The 17,269-nt window shown below is 66.4% G+C and overlaps 1 protein-coding gene across 1 annotated transcript; it reads left to right on the top strand.

Annotated features, from left to right (window-relative positions):
• Positions 1 to 2,766: 2,766 nt before the first annotated feature.
• LOC137465288 (sphingomyelin phosphodiesterase 5-like) lies at positions 2,767 to 16,311 on the top strand. The gene is made up of 8 exons (XM_068177263.1): positions 2,767 to 2,833; positions 8,438 to 9,660; positions 9,745 to 9,817; positions 11,518 to 11,658; positions 12,081 to 12,170; positions 12,573 to 12,636; positions 14,949 to 15,093; positions 16,206 to 16,311. Exons 1-8 carry the CDS (start codon positions 2,773 to 2,775, stop codon positions 16,299 to 16,301), a joined length of 1,893 nt encoding a protein of 630 aa, XP_068033364.1. The 5' UTR covers positions 2,767 to 2,772; the 3' UTR covers positions 16,302 to 16,311.
• The last annotated feature ends 958 nt before the right edge of the window (positions 16,312 to 17,269 follow it).

Raw genomic sequence — 17,269 nt, 5'->3', positions numbered from 1 at the left:
CTGGCACAGCACCTGGCATAGACCCCTGAACGGCACCTGGTGCTCAGGATGGCATCTGGCGGGACACCTGGCACAACAACCAGCAGGGCACCCAGCACCTGCCACAGCTCCTGGCACGAGAACTGACACAGACCTTGGTGTGGATGCCGCCACAACACCTGGCACCTGCCATGACCCTGGCATGACAGCTGGCACCTGGCAGGACACCTGGCACAACACTCAGGATGGCACATGGCACCTGGCACCTGGCATGGCACCTGGCATGGCCCCTGGGACAACACTCAGGATGGCACCTGGCACTTGGCATGGCACCTGGCACAACACTCAGGATGGCACCTGGCACTTGGAATGGCACCTGGCATGGCACCTGGCATGGCACCTGGCACAACACTCAGGATGGCACCTGGCACTTGGAATAGCACCTGGCACAACACTCAGGATGGCACCTGGCACTTGGAATAGCACCTGGCACAACACTCAGGATGGCACATGGCACCTGGCGTGGCCCCTGGCATGGCCCCTGGGACAACACTAAGGATGGCACCTGGCACTTGGAATGGCCCCTGGGACAACACTCAGGATGGCACCTGGCACTTGGAATGGCACCTGGCACAACACTCAGGATGGCACCTGGCACCTGGCATGGCACCTGGCAGGACACCTGGCACAACACTCAGGATGGCACATGGCACCTGGCATGGCACCTGGCAGGACACCTGGCACAACACTCAGGATGGCACATGGCACCTGGCATGGCACCTGGCATGGCCCCTGGCACAACACTCAGGATGGCACCTGGCACCTGGCATGGCACCTGGCATAGCACCTGGCACAACACTCAGGATGGCACCTGGCACTTGGAATGGCACCTGGCATGACACCTGGCATGGCACCTGGCATGGCACCTGGCACAACACTCAGGATGGCACCTGGCACTTGGAATGGCACCTGGCATGACACCTGGCATGGCACCTGGCGTGGCACCTGGCACAACACTCAGGATGGCACCTGGCATTTGGAATGGCACCTGGCACTTGGAATGGCATTTGTCACAGCACCTGGCACAGCACCTGCCACAACCCTCGCCAGGGTTCCTGCCCCTTGCCCAGCCCAGGTGCTCCAGCCCAGGTGACCACGGGACACACCGGGGACAGGACTGGGGGGGCTGCAGGGGAAGGTGCCACCCCTGGCACTGACGCCCCCCATCTTCTGCCCAGTCTGCCCCGTCCGGCCGCACTGGGGGGGTCACGGCTGTACTGGGAGGGCCATACTGGGACGGGTCACGGCTGTACTGGGAGGGCCATACTGGGACGGGTCACGGCCGCACTGGGGGGGTCACGGCTGTACTGGGAGGGCCATACTGGGACGGGTCACGGCCGCACTGGGGGGGTCACGGCTGTACTGGGAGGGGGGGGGTCACGGCCGCACTGGGGGGGTCACGGCTGTACTGGGAGGGCCATACTGGGACGGGTCACGGCCGCACTGGGGGGGTCACGGCTGTACTGGGAGGGCCATACTGGGACGGGTCACGGCCGCACTGGGGTGGTCACGGCTGTACTGGGAGGGCCATACTGGGACGGGTCACGGCCGCACTGGGGGGGTCACGGCTGTACTGGGAGGGGGGGGTGTCACGGCCGCACTGGGGGGGTCACGGCTGTACTGGGAGGGCCATACTGGGACGGGTCACGGCCGCACTGGGGGGGTCACGGCTGTACTGGGAGGGCCATACTGGGACGGGTCACGGCCGCACTGGGGGGGTCACGGCTGTACTGGGAGGGCCATACTGGGACGGGTCACGGCCGCACTGGGGGGGTCACGGCTGTACTGGGAGGGCCATACTGGGACGGGTCACAGCCGCACTGGGGGGTCACGGCTGTACTGGGGGGGGGGGGTCACGGCCGCACTGGGGGGTCACGGCTGTACTGGGAGTGCCATACTGGGAGGGGTCACGGCCGCACTGGGGGGGTCACGGCGCTTTTCCTTTCGCTTTTGGCCGCGCTTTTCCTTTCGCTTCTGGAGGCGTCAACGGGGCCGGGGATCGACACCGAGTTCACCTGGGCGGTCCCGGGGGGGGGGTGGTCGGGGGCTGTCCCCTTCCCTGTCCCCTTCCCTGTCACCTTCCGTGTCACCCCCTGCCCCAGTGGGGGCTCAGCCGGGGCCGGCTGCGAGCTGGGTGGCGCAAGAGGCGGCAGGGGGTGACAGGAGGTGACAGGGGGTGACACGGACCGAGGTGTGGGGGTCCGGGGGTCCGGGGAGAGGGGGGACACGGACCCGACCCTCCCCCCCACCCCCGTGAGTCTGCTCGCTCCGGTGGCGGGAGAAGGGAGGGAAGGCGACAGGGAAGGGGACAGGGACAGCTCGGGGCACCCCTGACCGTGTCACCTCCGCGGGGAGGGGGCACCTGGGCAGGTGAGCGGGGTGGCGCGGGTGCCACGGCAGCGACACAGGTGCCGCCGCCACTCCTGTGCCACCACAGCCCCCCTCCTCCTCCTCCTGCTCGGGGCTACCGGGAGAACCGGTCTGGCCACACCTGCGGGCGACCTGCGGCTGCGGTTCGGTGGCCACCATCCCCCGCGGTGGCCCCGGCGGCCCGGGGGGGGCTGCGGCGCCGTGTCCGGGGGTGGCAGCGGCCACGCAGCGGGACAGGAACGCGGCCGGGCGGCGCCGCGGTGACCCCGCGGCCGGCGGATGTTTGTCTGTCACCTGCAGCCTCCGGTGGCAGCGGCGCCAGGGGCCCGGGGCGAGCGGTGGCCCCCGGTAGCGCCGGTGGCCATGAGCGGCGGCGGCGGCGGCCACCCCGGGCAGGTGGTGGTGGCCATGGCGGCGTGCGGAGGTGAGGGGGTGGCCGGGACGTGGCGCCGCCGGAGGCGGCGACAAGTGGCACTGGCAGGGAACTGGGAACTGGGAACTGGGAACTGGGATGGGCTCGGAGCTGGCACGGGTGGCCCGGACGCTGCCCAGCCCGCGGGCCACCGCGGCGCTGTGCCACTTGTCCCCCCCGGCCACCGCAAGGGCCACACCAGGGAGGGCTTGGTCGCCACACCCGAGAGAACGCGGCCCCGGGGCCCCGCGGGGACAATGCCAGTGTCACCGGGCCACCACCGCGGGGACAATGCCGGTGACACTGCCGGCACCCTGGGGACAATGCTGGTGTCACCGGGCCAGCACGGGCCATGTGCCGCTGCCCCCAGTACCGGGACAGAGCCCGGTGGCACCCCCGGGTTGATGGGTGGGCACTGGGGACACTGGGGACACTGGGACTCCGTGGGTGGGCACTGGGGACACTGGGGACACTGGGACCCCTTGGGTGGGCACTGGGGACACTGGGGACACTGGCATTGACCCCGTGGATGGGCACTGGGGACACTAGGGACACTGGGACCCCGTGGATGGGCACTGGGGACACTAGGGACACTGGGACCCCGTGGATGGGCACTGGGGACACTAGGGACACTGGGACCCCTTGGGTGGGCACTGGGGACACTGGGGACACCGGCATTGACCCCGTGGGTGGGCACTGGGGACACTGGGGACACTGGGACCCCTTGGGTGGGCACTGGGGACACTGGGGACACTGGCATTGACCCCGTGGGTGGGCACTGGGGACACTGGGGACACTGGGACCCCGTGGATGGGCACTGGGGACACTGGGGACACTGGTACTGCTTCCCCTTGGGGGACACTGGGGACACTAGGGGCCACAGGGACACCTCTGGGTGGGCTCTGGGGACACAGGGGACACTGGCATTGACCCCTCTGGGTGGGCACTGCGGGACAGTGGGGACGCTGGCACTGTTACCCCTGGGGGGACACTGGGACCCCTCTGGGTGGGCACTGGAGACACTGGGGACACTGGGACCCCTCTGGGTGGGCACTGGGGACACTGGGGACACTGGGACCCCTCTGGGTGGGCACTGGGGACACTGGGGACACTGGGACCCCTCTGGGTGGGCACTGGGGACACTGGGGACACTGGGGACACTGGGACCCCTCTGGGTGGGCACTGGGGACACTGGGGACACTGGGACCCCTCTGGGTGGGCACTAGGGACACTGGGGACACTGGGACCCCTGTGGGTGGGCACTGGGGACACTGGGGACACTGGGATCCCTCTGGGTGGGCACTGGGGACACTGGGAGGCCAGTGGGACCGCTCTGGGTGGGCACTGGGGACACTGGGGACACTGGGACCCCTCTGGGTGGGCACTGGGAACACTGGGAGGCCAGTGGGACCGCTCTGGGTGGGCACTGGGGACACTGGGGACACTGGGACCCCTCTGGGTGGGCACTGGGGGCACTAGGGACGGTCCCCGCAGGCTCTGGTGACACGAATTCCTCCCCGTGGGTGCCGGGGCTGTCCCGTGGCTGGAGGCGCCACACCTGGCCTGAGTCACCTGTGGCATGTGCCAGCCCTGCCCTCACGGCACCGAGGGATGAGCTGCGAGTGGGGGGACCCCTGGGGGTGGCCCAGTGACCCCAGTATGGCCATCATCCCCCCCAGTGTGCCCAGCATTCCCAGTGCCCCCAGCACCCCCATGGTCCCACCACTTCCGACATCCCCAGTGCCACCGCTGTCCCCAGTGCCTCCAGTATTCCCAGTGTCCCTGGAGACCCCAGTGTCCCATCATCCCCAGTAACCCCAGCATTCCCAGTGACTTCAGTATCCCCAGTGTCCCTGGAGACCCCAGTGTCCCATCATCCCCAGTAACCTCAGCATTCCCAGTGCCTCCAGTATCCCCAGTGTCCCTGGAGACCCCAGTGTCCCATCATCCCCAGTAACCCCAGCATTCCCAGTGCCTCCAGTGTCCCTGGAGACCCCAGTGTCCCCAGCATTCCCAGTGACCCCAGTGTCCCCAGCATTCCCAGCGTCCTCAGCATTCCCAGTGACCCCAGCATTCCCAGTGACTCTAGTGTCCCTGGAGACCCCAGTGTCCCCAGCATTCCCAGTGACCCCAGTGTCCCCAGCATTCCCAGTTACCCCAGTGACCCCAGCATTCCCAGTGACTCCAGTGTCCCTGGAGACCCCAGTGTCCCCAGCATTCCCAGTGACCCCAGTGTCCCCAGCATTCCCAGTGACCCCAGCATTCCCAGTGACTCTAGTGTCCCTGGAGACCCCAGTGTCCCCAGCATTCCCAGTGACCCCAGTGTCCCCAGCATTCCCAGTTACCCCAGTGACCCCAGCATTCCCAGTGACTCCAGTGTCCCTGGAGACCCCAGTGTCCCCAGCATTCCCAGTGACCCCAGTGTCCCCAGCATTCCCAGCGTCCTCAGCATTCCCAGTGACCCCAGCATTCCCAGTGACTCTAGTGTCCCTGGAGACCCCAGTGTCCCCAGCATTCCCGGTGACCCCAGTGTCCCCAGCATTCCCAGTTACCCCAGTGACCCCAGCATTCCCAGTGACTCCAGTGTCCCTGGAGACCCCAGTGTCCCCAGCATTCCCAGTGACCCCAGTGTCCCCAGCATTCCCAGTGACCCCAGCATTCCCAGTGACTCTAGTGTCCCTGGAGACCCCAGTGTCCCCAGCATTCCCAGTGACCCCAGTGTCCCCAGCATTCCCAGTTACCCCAGTGACCCCAGCATTCCCAGTGACTCCAGTGTCCCTGGAGACCCCAGTGTCCCCAGCATTCCCAGTGACCCCAGTGTCCCCAGCATTCCCAGCGTCCTCAGCATTCCCAGTGACTCCAGTGTCCCTGGAGACCCCAGTGACCCCAGCATTCCCAGTGACTCCAGTGTCCCTGGAGACCCCAGTGTCCCCAGCATTCCCTGGAGACCCCAGTGTCCCCAGCATTCCCAGTGACTCCAGTGTCCCCAGCATTCCCAGCGTCCTCAGCATTCCCAGTGACTCCAGTGTCCCTGGAGACCCCAGTGTCCCCAGCATTCCCAGTGACTCCAGTGTCCCCAGCATTCCCAGTGACTCCAGTGTCCCCAGCATTCCCAGCGTCCTCAGCATTCCCAGTGACTCCAGTGTCCCTGGAGACCCCAGTGTCCCCAGCATTCCCTGGAGACCCCAGTGTCCCCAGCATTCCCAGTGACTCCAGTGTCCCCAGCATTCCCAGCGTCCTCAGCATTCCCAGTGTCCCCAGCATTCCCAGTGACCCGTGTCTCCAGCATTCCCAGTGACCCCAGCATTCCCAGTGCCCCCAGCATTCCCAGTGACTCCAGTGTCCCTGGAGACCCCAGTGTCCCCAGCATTCCCAGTGACTCTAGTGTCCCCAGCATTCCCAATGACTCCAGTGTCCTCAGCATTCCCAGTGTCCCCAGCATTCCCAGTAACCCGTGTCTCCAGCATTCCCAGTGACCCCAGCATTCCCAGTGCCCCCAGTGCCCCCAGCATTCCCAGTGACTCCAGTGTCCCTGGAGACCCCAGTGTCCCCAGCATTCCCAGTGACTCTAGTGTCCTCAGCATTCCCAGTGACCCCAGCATTCCCAGTGACTCTAGTGTCCCTGGAGACCCCAGTGTCCCCAGCATTCCCAGTGACTCTAGTGTCCTCAGCATTCCCAGTGACCCCAGCATTCCCAGTGACTCTAGTGTCCCTGGAGACCCCAGTGTCCCCAGCATTCCCAGTGACCCCAGTGTCCCCAGCATTCCCAGTGACCCCAGTGTCCCCAGCATTCCCAGCGTCCTCAGCATTCCCAGTGACTCCAGTGTCCCTGGAGACCCCAGTGTCCCCAGCATTCCCAGTGACTCCAGTGTCCCCAGCATTCCCAGTGACCCCAGTGTCCCCAGCATTCCCAGTGACTCCAGTGTCCCTGGAGACCCCAGTGTCTCCAGCATTCCCAGTGACCCCAGCATTCCCAGTGCCCCCAGTACCCCCAGCATTCCCAGTGACTCCAGTGTCCCTGGAGACCCCAGTGTCCCCAGCATTCCCAGTGACTCTAGTGTCCTCAGCATTCCCAGTGACCCCAGCATTCCCAATGACCCCAGTGTCCCCAGCATTCCCAGCGTCCTCAGCATTCCCAGTAACCCGTGTCTCCAGCATTCCCAGTGACCCCAGCATTCCCAGTGCCCCCAGTGCCCCCAGCATTCCCAGTGCCCCCAGTGACCCCAGTGTCTGGCACCATCCCATGCTGGGATTGGGCAGCTGCAGAGTCAGGCAGAGTCAGCAGGATCTGGGAAGAACTGGGGCAGAAGTCAGGCAGGAGTCACTGGCCCGGGTGAGGTGTCACCTGCCCAGGTGAGGAGTCACCGGCCGCGTGTCCGGCCCTGGGGGCTCAGAGCTGCCCAGAACCTGTCGGGCCAGCCCGGCCGGGCAGGACTCACCTGGACAGGCTCAGGGGCTGGGCCTCACCTGGCCGGGCTCATCCGCCAGGATTCACCTGGACAAGGGGAGGGGCCGGGATTCACCTGGGCAAGGGGAGGGGCCGGGCCTCACCTGGCCGGTCTCACCCTGTGCGGGGTCCCGCTGGCCCCTGACCCCCCTGAGCCCGGGGACAGGTGAGGGGGCGGCTGCGGGGGGACCTGGGGGCGCGGGTGGCCACTGCCGGGGCCGCCGGGGCCACCGGGCAGGAGGGAAGGGACCGGAGTTGCTCCTCCCGGCTGCACCCACCTGAGGTGGCCTCGGGGCTCCGGGGACCCCGTGGGGACCCTGCGGGGACACCGGGACGGGTTGTCCCGTGCCCGTCACCCCCGCTCCCGGCTCCCGCTGCTGCTTCCCGGACAGGGGAAGGGTCCCGGATCCCGGGGACGGTCCCGGGTCCCGGATCCCAGGGATGGTTCCGGGTCCAGGGGATGGTCATAGATCCCAGGGATGGTCCTGGATCCCAGGGACGGTCCCGGATCTGGGGGAGGGTCCCGGATCCCGGGGACGGTCCCGGATCTCGGGGATGGTCCTGGATGCCGGGGACAGTCCTGGATCCCAGGGACGGTTCCGGGTCCCGGATCCCGGGAACGGTCCCGGATCTTGTGGATAGTCCTGGATGCCGGGGACGGTCCTGGATCCCGGGGACGGTCCCGGCTCCCGGATCCCGGGGATGGTTCTGGATCCCAGGGACGGTCCTGGATTCCGGTCATGGTCCCGGGTCCCGGATCCCAGGGATGGTTCTGGATCCCGGGGCCGGTGCCGGATGCCGGGGACGCGGGGGACGGCCCGGCCGGGGGACATTCCCACGGTTGCAGCTGGGATGCGGGGGAGGGCCGGCCGCCGGCCGCGGGAATTTCCCACGGCGGCCGGGATGGGCCGGGGTGGGTTGGGGAGGTCCCACTCCGGCCACGTGAGTTTCCCACGGGGACTGGGACGTTTGGGGGAGGGGTGTCCCGGGACGTTCCCGCGGTGGTGGCCAGGATGGGGAGGGGTCTCACTCTGGCCACAGGAGTTTCCCACACTGACCAGGGGAGGGCCACGCCCGACACGGAGGGTCCTGCTCCATCCGGGGACATTCTCCCGGTGACAGGGACATGGCCGGGGTCCCTCCCCACTCACCGGGGTCTCGTCCCGCAGGTTGTGCCTACTGCACCCGAGCCTCCGAACTGGACCGGGGGGTCCCCCAGGACACCCCGATGCCGTGGCCTCCCCCGTCCACTCTGCCGGACACGCCCTTCCCCAGCCGGACCCTGGCCGTGGTGGCGGCGATGGCCGAGGCGATGCTGACCCCCGGGTACTGGGCTCTGGACCGGCTGCTGGCCCTGCAGCCCACCACGGCCCAGCGGGCACGCTGGCGGCGGCACCGGGCCGGGCGCTGCCTCGCCGTGGGCGCGCGGCTCCTGGCGGCGCCGGCGCTGCTGCTGGCGCTGCTGCTGGCGCTGCCGCCAGCCCTCCTGGGGCTGCTGCTGTGGCTCCCGGTGCAGGCCAAGCGCCGGCCCTTCGTCCACCAGCACGTGGCCACCGCGGCCACGGCCGAGCCCTGGGACCCGCGGCAAGCCCGCGGCTTCACCTTCCTGACCGCCAACCTGTGCCTGCTGCCCAGCGGTCTGGCCCGCTTCAGCAACCTGGGCGGCACGCGGCGGCGCGCGGCGCTCATCGCCCGGCTCCTGGCGCCCGGAGCGCCGGCAGAACCTTCCGAGCACCGCCACGGGCTGTTGGAGCCGCTGCGCGGCCAGGGCGGGGGCTACGGGGGCACACTCAGCAACGTGGCTCGGGGGCAGCCGGGCGGCGATTCCAGGCTGGACCCGTGGATGGTGGCCAGTCCAGCAGCACCGGTGGCCGGCACGATGCCGTGGCCAGAGATGCCGATGGCCAGCCCAACACTGATGGCCAACTCAACTCCAACGACCAACTCAATGCTAATGGCCAACCCAACACCGATGACCAACCCTTGGCCAACTGTTGACTTGGTGCCAACACTGGAGTTGCCGATGACCAACCCAACCTTGGGACCCGCTCAATCACCAATGACCAGCCTGGAGCCGGAGCAGCCGATCCCACTGCCCGACCCGATGCCCCCGGTGCTGACCGCCCACATCCCGCCGGACACCGACTTCGTGTGCCTGCAGGAGGTCTTCGATGCCACCGCGGCCACCGCCCTGCGCCGGCAGCTCGGCCACCGCTTCCCCCACGTGCTGTGGGGGGTGGGCCCGGGGGGGCTGCGCTGTGGCCAGCTGCGGGTGCTGGGCAGTGGCCTGGTCCTGGGCAGCCGCTTCCCGCTGCTGGCCGCCCGCTTCCACCCCTTCCCCAACGGCGCCCGCGAGGACGCGCTGGCCAACAAGGGGCTGCTGGTGGCACAGGTGAGGGGACACCTGAGGGGGCACCTGAGGAGGCACAGGGGGTGACACATGGCCGAGGTGACACGTGGCTGGTGTCCCCCACAGGTGCTGTTGGGGACGGGGCGGGGCCGGCGCGTCGTGGGCTACCTGGGCTGCACCCACCTGCAGGCGCCCGCGCGTGAGTGGGGACCCGGTGATGGCATGGGGGACGCCGGGGGGTGGCACTGGGGGGTGACACTGCGAGGCCTCGGGGCATTGGGTCTGTGTGGTGCTGTCCAGCTGTGTCTGGGTGTCTGTGTCCCACCATATCCGTGTGTCCATCTGTCCATGTGTCCCCATGTCCACCTGTCCCCATGTCCTTGTTCCTATGTTTCCTTGTGCCCATGTCTGTGTCCCCCTGTGTCCATCTGTCCATGTGTCCCCATGTCCACCTGTCCCCATGTCCTTGTGCCCCTGTTTCCTTGCGCCCGTGTCTGTGTCCCCCTGTCCCCAATGTCCCTGTGTCTGTCCCTCTGTGCCCCCATGTCCCCCAATGTCCATATATACCCATGTGTCCCTGTGTCCCCATCCCTATGTCTGTCCCTATGTCCATGTCCCCATGTCCCCACGTCCCGTGTTCCTGTGTCTGTACGTGTCCTCATGTCCCCATGTCCCCATATCCTGTGTCGCCATCCTGGTTTCTGTATGTGTCCCCATGTCCCCATGTCCCTGTCCCAGTGTCTGTACCTGTCCCCATGTCCATGTCCCCATGTCCCCATGTCCATGTCCCCATGTCCCATGTCCCCATGTCCCCATGTCCCTGTCCCAGTGTCTGTACCTGTCCCCATGTCCCTGTCCCATGTCCCATGTCCCCATGTCCATGTCCCCATGTCCATGTCCCATGTCCCCATGTCCATGTCCCCATGTCTCATGTCCCCATGTCCCCATGTCCCTGTCCCAGTGTCTGTACCTGTCCCCATGTCCCCATGTCCCTTGTCCCTATCCCAGTGTCTGTACCTGTCCCCATGTCCCTGTCCCATGTCCCCATGTCCCTTGTCCCTGTCCCAGTGTCTGTACCTGTCCACATGTCCATGTCCCTGTCCCATGTCCCCATGTCCCTTGTCCCTGTCCCAGTGTCTGTACCTGTCCCCATGTCCATGTCCCCATGTCCATGTCCCCATGTCCCCATGTCCCTGTCCCAGTGTCTGTACCTGTCCCTATGTCCATGTCCCATGTCCCCATGTCCCATGTCCCCATGTCCCCATGTCCCTTGTTCCTGTCCCGGTGTCTGTACCTGTCCCCATGTCCATGTCCCATGACCCCATGTCCATGTCCCATGTCCCCATGTCCCCATGTCCCTGTCCCAGTGTCTGTACCTGTCCCTATGTCCATGTCCCATGTCCCCATGTCCATGTCCCCATGTCCCATGTCCCCATGTCCCCATGTCCCTGTCCCAGTGTCTGTACCTGTCCCCATGTCCATGTCCCATGACCCCATGTCCATGTCCCATGTCCCCATGTCCCCATGTCCCTGTCCCAGTGTCTGTACCTGTCCCCATGTCCATGTCCCCATGTCCATGTCCCATGTCCCCATGTCCATGTCCCCATGTCCCATGTCCCCATGTCCCCATGTCCCTGTCCCAGTGTCTGTACCTGTCCCCATGTCCCCATGTCCCTTGTCCCTATCCCAGTGTCTGTACCTGTCCCCATGTCCCTGTCCCATGTCCCCATGTCCCTTGTCCCTGTCCCAGTGTCTGTACCTGTCCCCATGTCCATGTCCCCATGTCCCATGTCCCCATGTCCCCATGTCCCTTGTTCCTGTCCCGGTGTCTGTACCTGTCCCCATGTCCACGTCCCATGACCCCATGTCCATGTCCCATGACCCGTGTCCCTGTCCCAGCCGATGCCACCATCCGTGACGTGCAGCTGTCCCTGGTGCTCCGGTGGCTCCGGGAGTTCCGGCAGGAGCAGGAGCGGCCTGGGGACCTGGTGGCCTTCGATGTCCTCTGCGGGGACCTCAACTTCGACAACTGCTCCCGGGGTGGGGACCGGGGACACGGAGGGACACGGAGTGGAGGGGGACAGTGGCAGAGGCGTGGGACATGGGTGGGACACAGAGGACAAATATGGAGGGACACTGGGGGAGCACGGTGGGGACATGGGGGGACACAGAGGTGACACAGGGGGACATCGTGGGACACAGAGGGACACGGGGGACACGGGGGGACACAGTGTGATGTAGTTGGACATCGGGGGACACAGGGAGACACGGGGGGGACATGGTGGGAACATGAGGGAATAAGAAGGGACACGGAGGACGTGGGGCGGTCACAGGGGGGGGACATGGAGGGGACACATTGGGGGGACACATCAGGGGACATGAGGAGGATATGGAGGGACACGGAAGCACAGGGAGGACACAGGGGGACAGGGGGGGTGACAGCAGCGCCGTGTCCCCCGCAGGTGACGCCCTGAACCAGCAGCACCCCCTGTTCAAGGAGTTCTGGGACCCCGCGCGCCGCGAATCGGGCCAGGACCAGCCCTGGGCCATCGGTGGGGACACCGCTGTCACCTCCCTGGGGACCCCAGTGGCACCCCCTGACCGGGGACCCCAGTATTGCCCCTGCCTGGGGACCTCGCTGTCACTTCCCCAGGGACCCCACTTTCACCGTCCTGGGGACCCTGCTGTCACCTCCCCGGGGATGCCACTTCCACCCCCCAGCCACCCCACTGTCACCTCCCGAGGGACCCTGCTGTCACCTCCCCAGACACCCTGCTGTCACCTCCACTGGGATCCCCACTGTCACCCCCTGAAGCCCCCACTGTCACCATCCCATGTCTGGAGACCCGTTCATGTCCCTGTCCCCTCCTGTCCCCTCCCCATGTCCGGGGTTGTGCTCACTCTCTGTCTCCCCATGTCCCCTCCTGTCCCCTCCTGTCCCCTCCTGTCCCCAGGGACGCTGCTCGACTGCCTCAAGATCTACGAGGAGCCCGTGTCCACCCCTGAGAAGATGAGGAGGTGACAGTGGGGACACTGGGGACACGGAGGGGCACAGGGGTGGGACGTGGTGGGGGGGACAGTGGGGACACAGGGAGGACACGGGGGGACAAGAAGGGTCCAGCTGACCCATCGGCCTGGAGGGGGTGGTGGGTCCTCCATCCCTGTGTCCCCGTGTCCCCATGTCCCTGTGTCACCCTGTCCCCGTGTCCTGCAGTCTCCCCGTGTCCCCATGTCCCTGTGTCACTCTGCCCCCGTGTCCTGCAGTCTCCCCGTGTCCCCATGTCCCTGTGTCACTCTGCCCCCGTGTCCTGCAGTCTCCCGGTGTCCCACAGTGTCCCTGTGTCACTCTGTCCCCGTGTCCTGCAGTCTCCCCGTGTCCCACAGTGTCCCTGTGTCACTCTGTCCCCGTGTCCTGCAGTCTCCCCGTGTCCCACAGTGTCCCTGTGTCACTCTGTCCCCGTGTCCTGCAGTCTCCCCGTGTCCCCGTGTCCCTGTGTCACTCTGTCCCCGTGTCCTGCAGTCTCCCCGTGTCCCCGTGTCCCTGTGTCACTGTGTCCCCGTGTCCTGCAGTCTCCCCGTGTCCCTGTGTCACTCTGTCCCCGTGTCCTGCAGTCTCCCCGTGTCCCCATGTCCCTGTGTCACTCTGTCCCCGTGTCCTGCAGTCTCCCCGTGTCCCCATGTCCCTGTGTCACTCTGTCCCCGTGTCCTGCAGTCTCCCCGTGTCCCCATGTCCCTGTGTCACTCTGCCCCCGTGTCCTGCAGTCTCCCCGTGTCCCCATGTCCCTGTGTCACTCTGTCCCCGTGTCCTGCAGTCTCCCCGTGTCCCCATGTCCCTGTGTCACTCTGTCCCCGTGTCCTGCAGTCTCCCCGTGTCCCACAGTGTCCCTGTGTCACTCTGTCCCCGTGTCCTGCAGTCTCCCCGTGTCCCCGTGTCCCTGTGTCACTCTGTCCCCGTGTCCTGCAGTCTCCCCGTGTCCCCGTGTCCCTGTGTCACTCTGTCCCCGTGTCCTGCAGTCTCCCCGTGTCCCCATGTCCCTGTGTCACTCTGTCCCCGTGTCCTGCAGTCTCCCCGTGTCCCCGTGTCACTCTGTCCCCATGTCACTCTGTCCCACTGTGTCCCCATGTCTGGCTGTGTCCCCATGTCTCAGCATCCCCTGTCATTCTGTCCCACTGTGTCCCACTGTGTCCCCATGTCCCCGTGTCCCTCTGTCCCTGTGTCATTCTGTCCCCATGTCACTCTGTCCCACTGTGTCCCCATGTCTGGCTGTGTCCCCATGTCTCAGCATCCCCTGTCATTCTGTCCCACTGTGTCCCACTGTGTCCCCATGTCCCCGTGTCCCTCTGTCCCTGTGTCACTCTGTCCCCATGTCACTCTGTCCCACTGTGTCCCCATGTCCCCGTGTCCCCATGTCCCTGTGTCATTCTGTCCCCATGTCACTCTGTCCCACTGTGTCCCCATGTCTGGCTGTGTCCCCATGTCTCAGCATCCCCTGTCATTCTGTCCCACTGTGTCCCACTGTGTCCCCACGTCCAGCAGTGTCCTCATGTCCCCGTGTCCCCTGTCACTCTGTCACACTCTGTCCCCGTGTCTGGCTGTGTCCCCACGTCCCCATGTCCCCATGTCCCCGTGTCCAGCAATGTCCCCATGTCCCCGTGTCCCCTGTCACTCTGTCACACTCTGTCCCCGTGTCCACGTGTCCAGCAGTGTCCCCGTGTCCCCTGTCACTCTGTCCCACTGTGTCCCCATGTCCCCGTGTCCCCTGTCACTCTGTCACACTCTGTCCCTGTGTCCACGTGTCCAGCAGTGTCCCCGTGTCCCCTGTCACTCTGTCCCACTGTGTCCCCATGTCCCCGTGTCCCCTGTCACTCTGTCACACTCCATCCCTGTGTCCACGTGTCCAGCAGTGTCCCCGTGTCCCCTGTCACTCTGTCCCACTGTGTCCCCATGTCCCCGTGTCCGGCAGTGTCCCCATGTCCCCGTGTCCGGCAGTGTCCCCATGTCCCCGTGTCCCCTGTCACTCTGTCGCACTCTGTCCCCGTGTCCGGCAGTGTCCCCATGTCCCCATGTCCGGCAGTGTCCCCATGTCCCCGTGTCCGGCAGTGTCCCCACGTCCCTGTGTCCCCTGTCACTCTGTCACACTCTGTCCCCGTGTCCGGCAGTGTCCCCATGTCCCCGTGTCCGGCAGTGTCCCCACGTCCCCGTGTCCCCTGTCACTCTGTCACACTCTGTCCCCGTGTCCAGCAGTGTCCCCATGTCCCCGTGTCCGGCAGTGTCCCCATGTCCCCGTGTCCGGCAGTGTCCCCATGTCCCCGTGTCCCTGTCCCCGCAGGACGCTGTCCCAGCCCTGGGGACGCGAGCAGTTCCTGGCGGGTCCCATCCTGTCCTGCGGGGCCCTGGACACGATGGCCCCGCGGCCGTGGCAGGGCCGGAGAGTGGACAGAGCGCTGCTGCGGAGGGACCCCGCGCTGGCCACCGTGAGTGCCCGCTGGGAGCCCTGGGACCCCAGTGACCCCAGTGACCCCCCAATGAACCCCCAGTGACCCCAGTGACCCCTCAATGAACCCCCAGTGACCCCAGTGACACCTGGGATCCCTCACTGGCCACCATGAGTGACCACTGGGAGCCCTGGGACCCCAGTGACCCCTGTGACCCCCAAATGAACCCCCAGTGACCCCAGGGACCCCAGGGACCCCGCGCTGGCCAACGTGAGTGACCACTGGGAGCCCTGGGACCCCAGTGACCCCTGTGACCCCCGAATGAACCCCCAGTGACCCCAGGGACCCCTGGGACCCCACACTAGCCACCGTGAGTGACCGCTGGGAGCCCTGGGACCCCAGTGACCCCTGTGACCCCCCAATGAACCCCCAGTGACCCCAGGGACCCCTGGGACCCCGCGCTGGGCACCGTGAGTGACCGCTGGGAGCCCCCAGTGACCCCCCAATGAACCCTCAGTGACTCCAGTGACCCCTGGTGTCCCTGTGACCTCAGTGACCCCAGTGACCCCTGGTGTCCCCGTGACCCCAGTGACCCCTGGTGTCCCCATGACCCCAGTGACCCCTGGTGTTCCCATGACCCCAGTGACCCCACTGACCCCAGTGACCCCTGGTGTCCCTGTGACCCCAATGACCCCACTGACCCCTGGTGTCCCCATGACCCCAGTGACCCCAGTGACCCCTGGTGTCCCCATGACCCCTGGTGTCCCCATGACCCCAGTGATCCCTGGTGTTCCCGTGACCCCTGGTGTCCCCGTGACCCCAGTGACCCCTGGTGTCCCCATGACCCCAGTTACCCCTGGTGTCCCCATGACCCCAGTGACCCCACTGACCCCAGTGACCCCTGGTGTCCCTGTGACCCCAATGACCCCACTGACCCCTGGTGTCCCCATGACCCCAGTGACCCCAGTGACCCCTGGTGTCCCCATGACCCCTGGTGTCCCCATGACCCCAGTGATCCCTGGTGTTCCCGTGACCCCTGGTGTCCCCGTGACCTCAGTGACCTCTGGTGTTCCCATGACTCCAGTGACCCCTGGTGTCCCCATGACCCCTGGTGTCCCTGTGACCCTGGCCTGACCCCGCTGTCCCCACAGGAGGTCACCGGCTTCTCGGTCATCACCCAGCTGGCCACGCTGTCTGACCACCTGCCCGTGGCCCTGCGGCTGCGCCTGGGGCCCGCTGACCTCTGACCCCGGCACGGACACGGGGCTGGACATGGGGTGGACATGGAGCTGGACACAGCTCGGACCTGGGAGTGGCCACGCACTGGACACGGGGCTGGACATGGGGTGGACATGGAGCTGGACACAGCTCGGACCTGGGGATGGCCACGCACTGGACACGGGGCTGGAAACAGCTTGGACCTGGGAGTGGCCACACACTGGAGACGGGGATGGACACGGGGCGGGACACTGGGCTGGAACCGGGGCTGGACACAGCTCGGACCTGGGAGTGACCACGCATTGGACACGGGGCGGGACACTGGGCTGGACACAGCTCGGACCTGGGAATGGCCACGCACTGGCCACGGGGCTGGACACGGGGCTGGACACAGCTTGGACCTGAGAGTGACCACGCACTGGACACGGGGCTGGACACGGAGCTGGACACAGCTTGGACCTGGGAGTGGCCACACACTGGAGACGGGGATGGACACAGCTCGGACCTGGGAGTGGCCACACACTGGAGACGGGGCTGGACACAGGGCTGGACATGGGGCTGGACACAGCTTGGACCTGAGAGTGTCCACACACTGGACACGGGGCTGGACACGGGGCTGGACACAGCTTGGACCTGGGAATGGTCACGCACTGGACACGGGGCTGGACACGGGGCTGGACACGGGGCTGGACACAGCTCAGACCTAAGCGTGGTCACACTCTGGACACAGGGCTGGACACAGCTTCAGCCATGGCTCCGGACACAGCTTTGACCCCAGCGAGGTCGCAGCTCTGGACACGGTGCTGGACATGGTGCTGGACACAGCTCTGGTCACAGCTCTGGTCACTGCTCTGACCCTGGGGTGACCATGGCTCCGGCCACAGCACCGGACACTGCTCAGGACACAGCACCGGTCACTGCTCTGGACACAGGTCTGGTCACTGCTCAGGTCACTGCACTGGACACAGCTCTGGACACAGCACCGGCCACTGCTCTG

This window comes from Anomalospiza imberbis, chromosome 1 (assembly GCF_031753505.1).
Source record: "Anomalospiza imberbis isolate Cuckoo-Finch-1a 21T00152 chromosome 1, ASM3175350v1, whole genome shotgun sequence".
NCBI lineage: Eukaryota > Metazoa > Chordata > Aves > Passeriformes > Viduidae > Anomalospiza > Anomalospiza imberbis.
Note: the sequence above shows the minus strand (reverse complement) of the source record. Positions and strands in the feature narration are given on the sequence as shown.

Bases quoted from the DNA above. Each gene is read 5' to 3' on its own strand.
- LOC137465288 (XM_068177263.1), top strand. From the start codon at position 2,773: ATGAGCGGCGGCGGCGGCGGCCACCCCGGGCAGGTGGTGGTGGCCATG. The intron at 9,818-11,517 runs GTGAGTGGGGAC...TCCCTGTCCCAG, and splicing joins CCACCTGCAGGCGCCCGCGC to CCGATGCCACCATCCGTGAC. The intron at 15,094-16,205 runs GTGAGTGCCCGC...CTGTCCCCACAG, and splicing joins GGGACCCCGCGCTGGCCACC to GAGGTCACCGGCTTCTCGGT.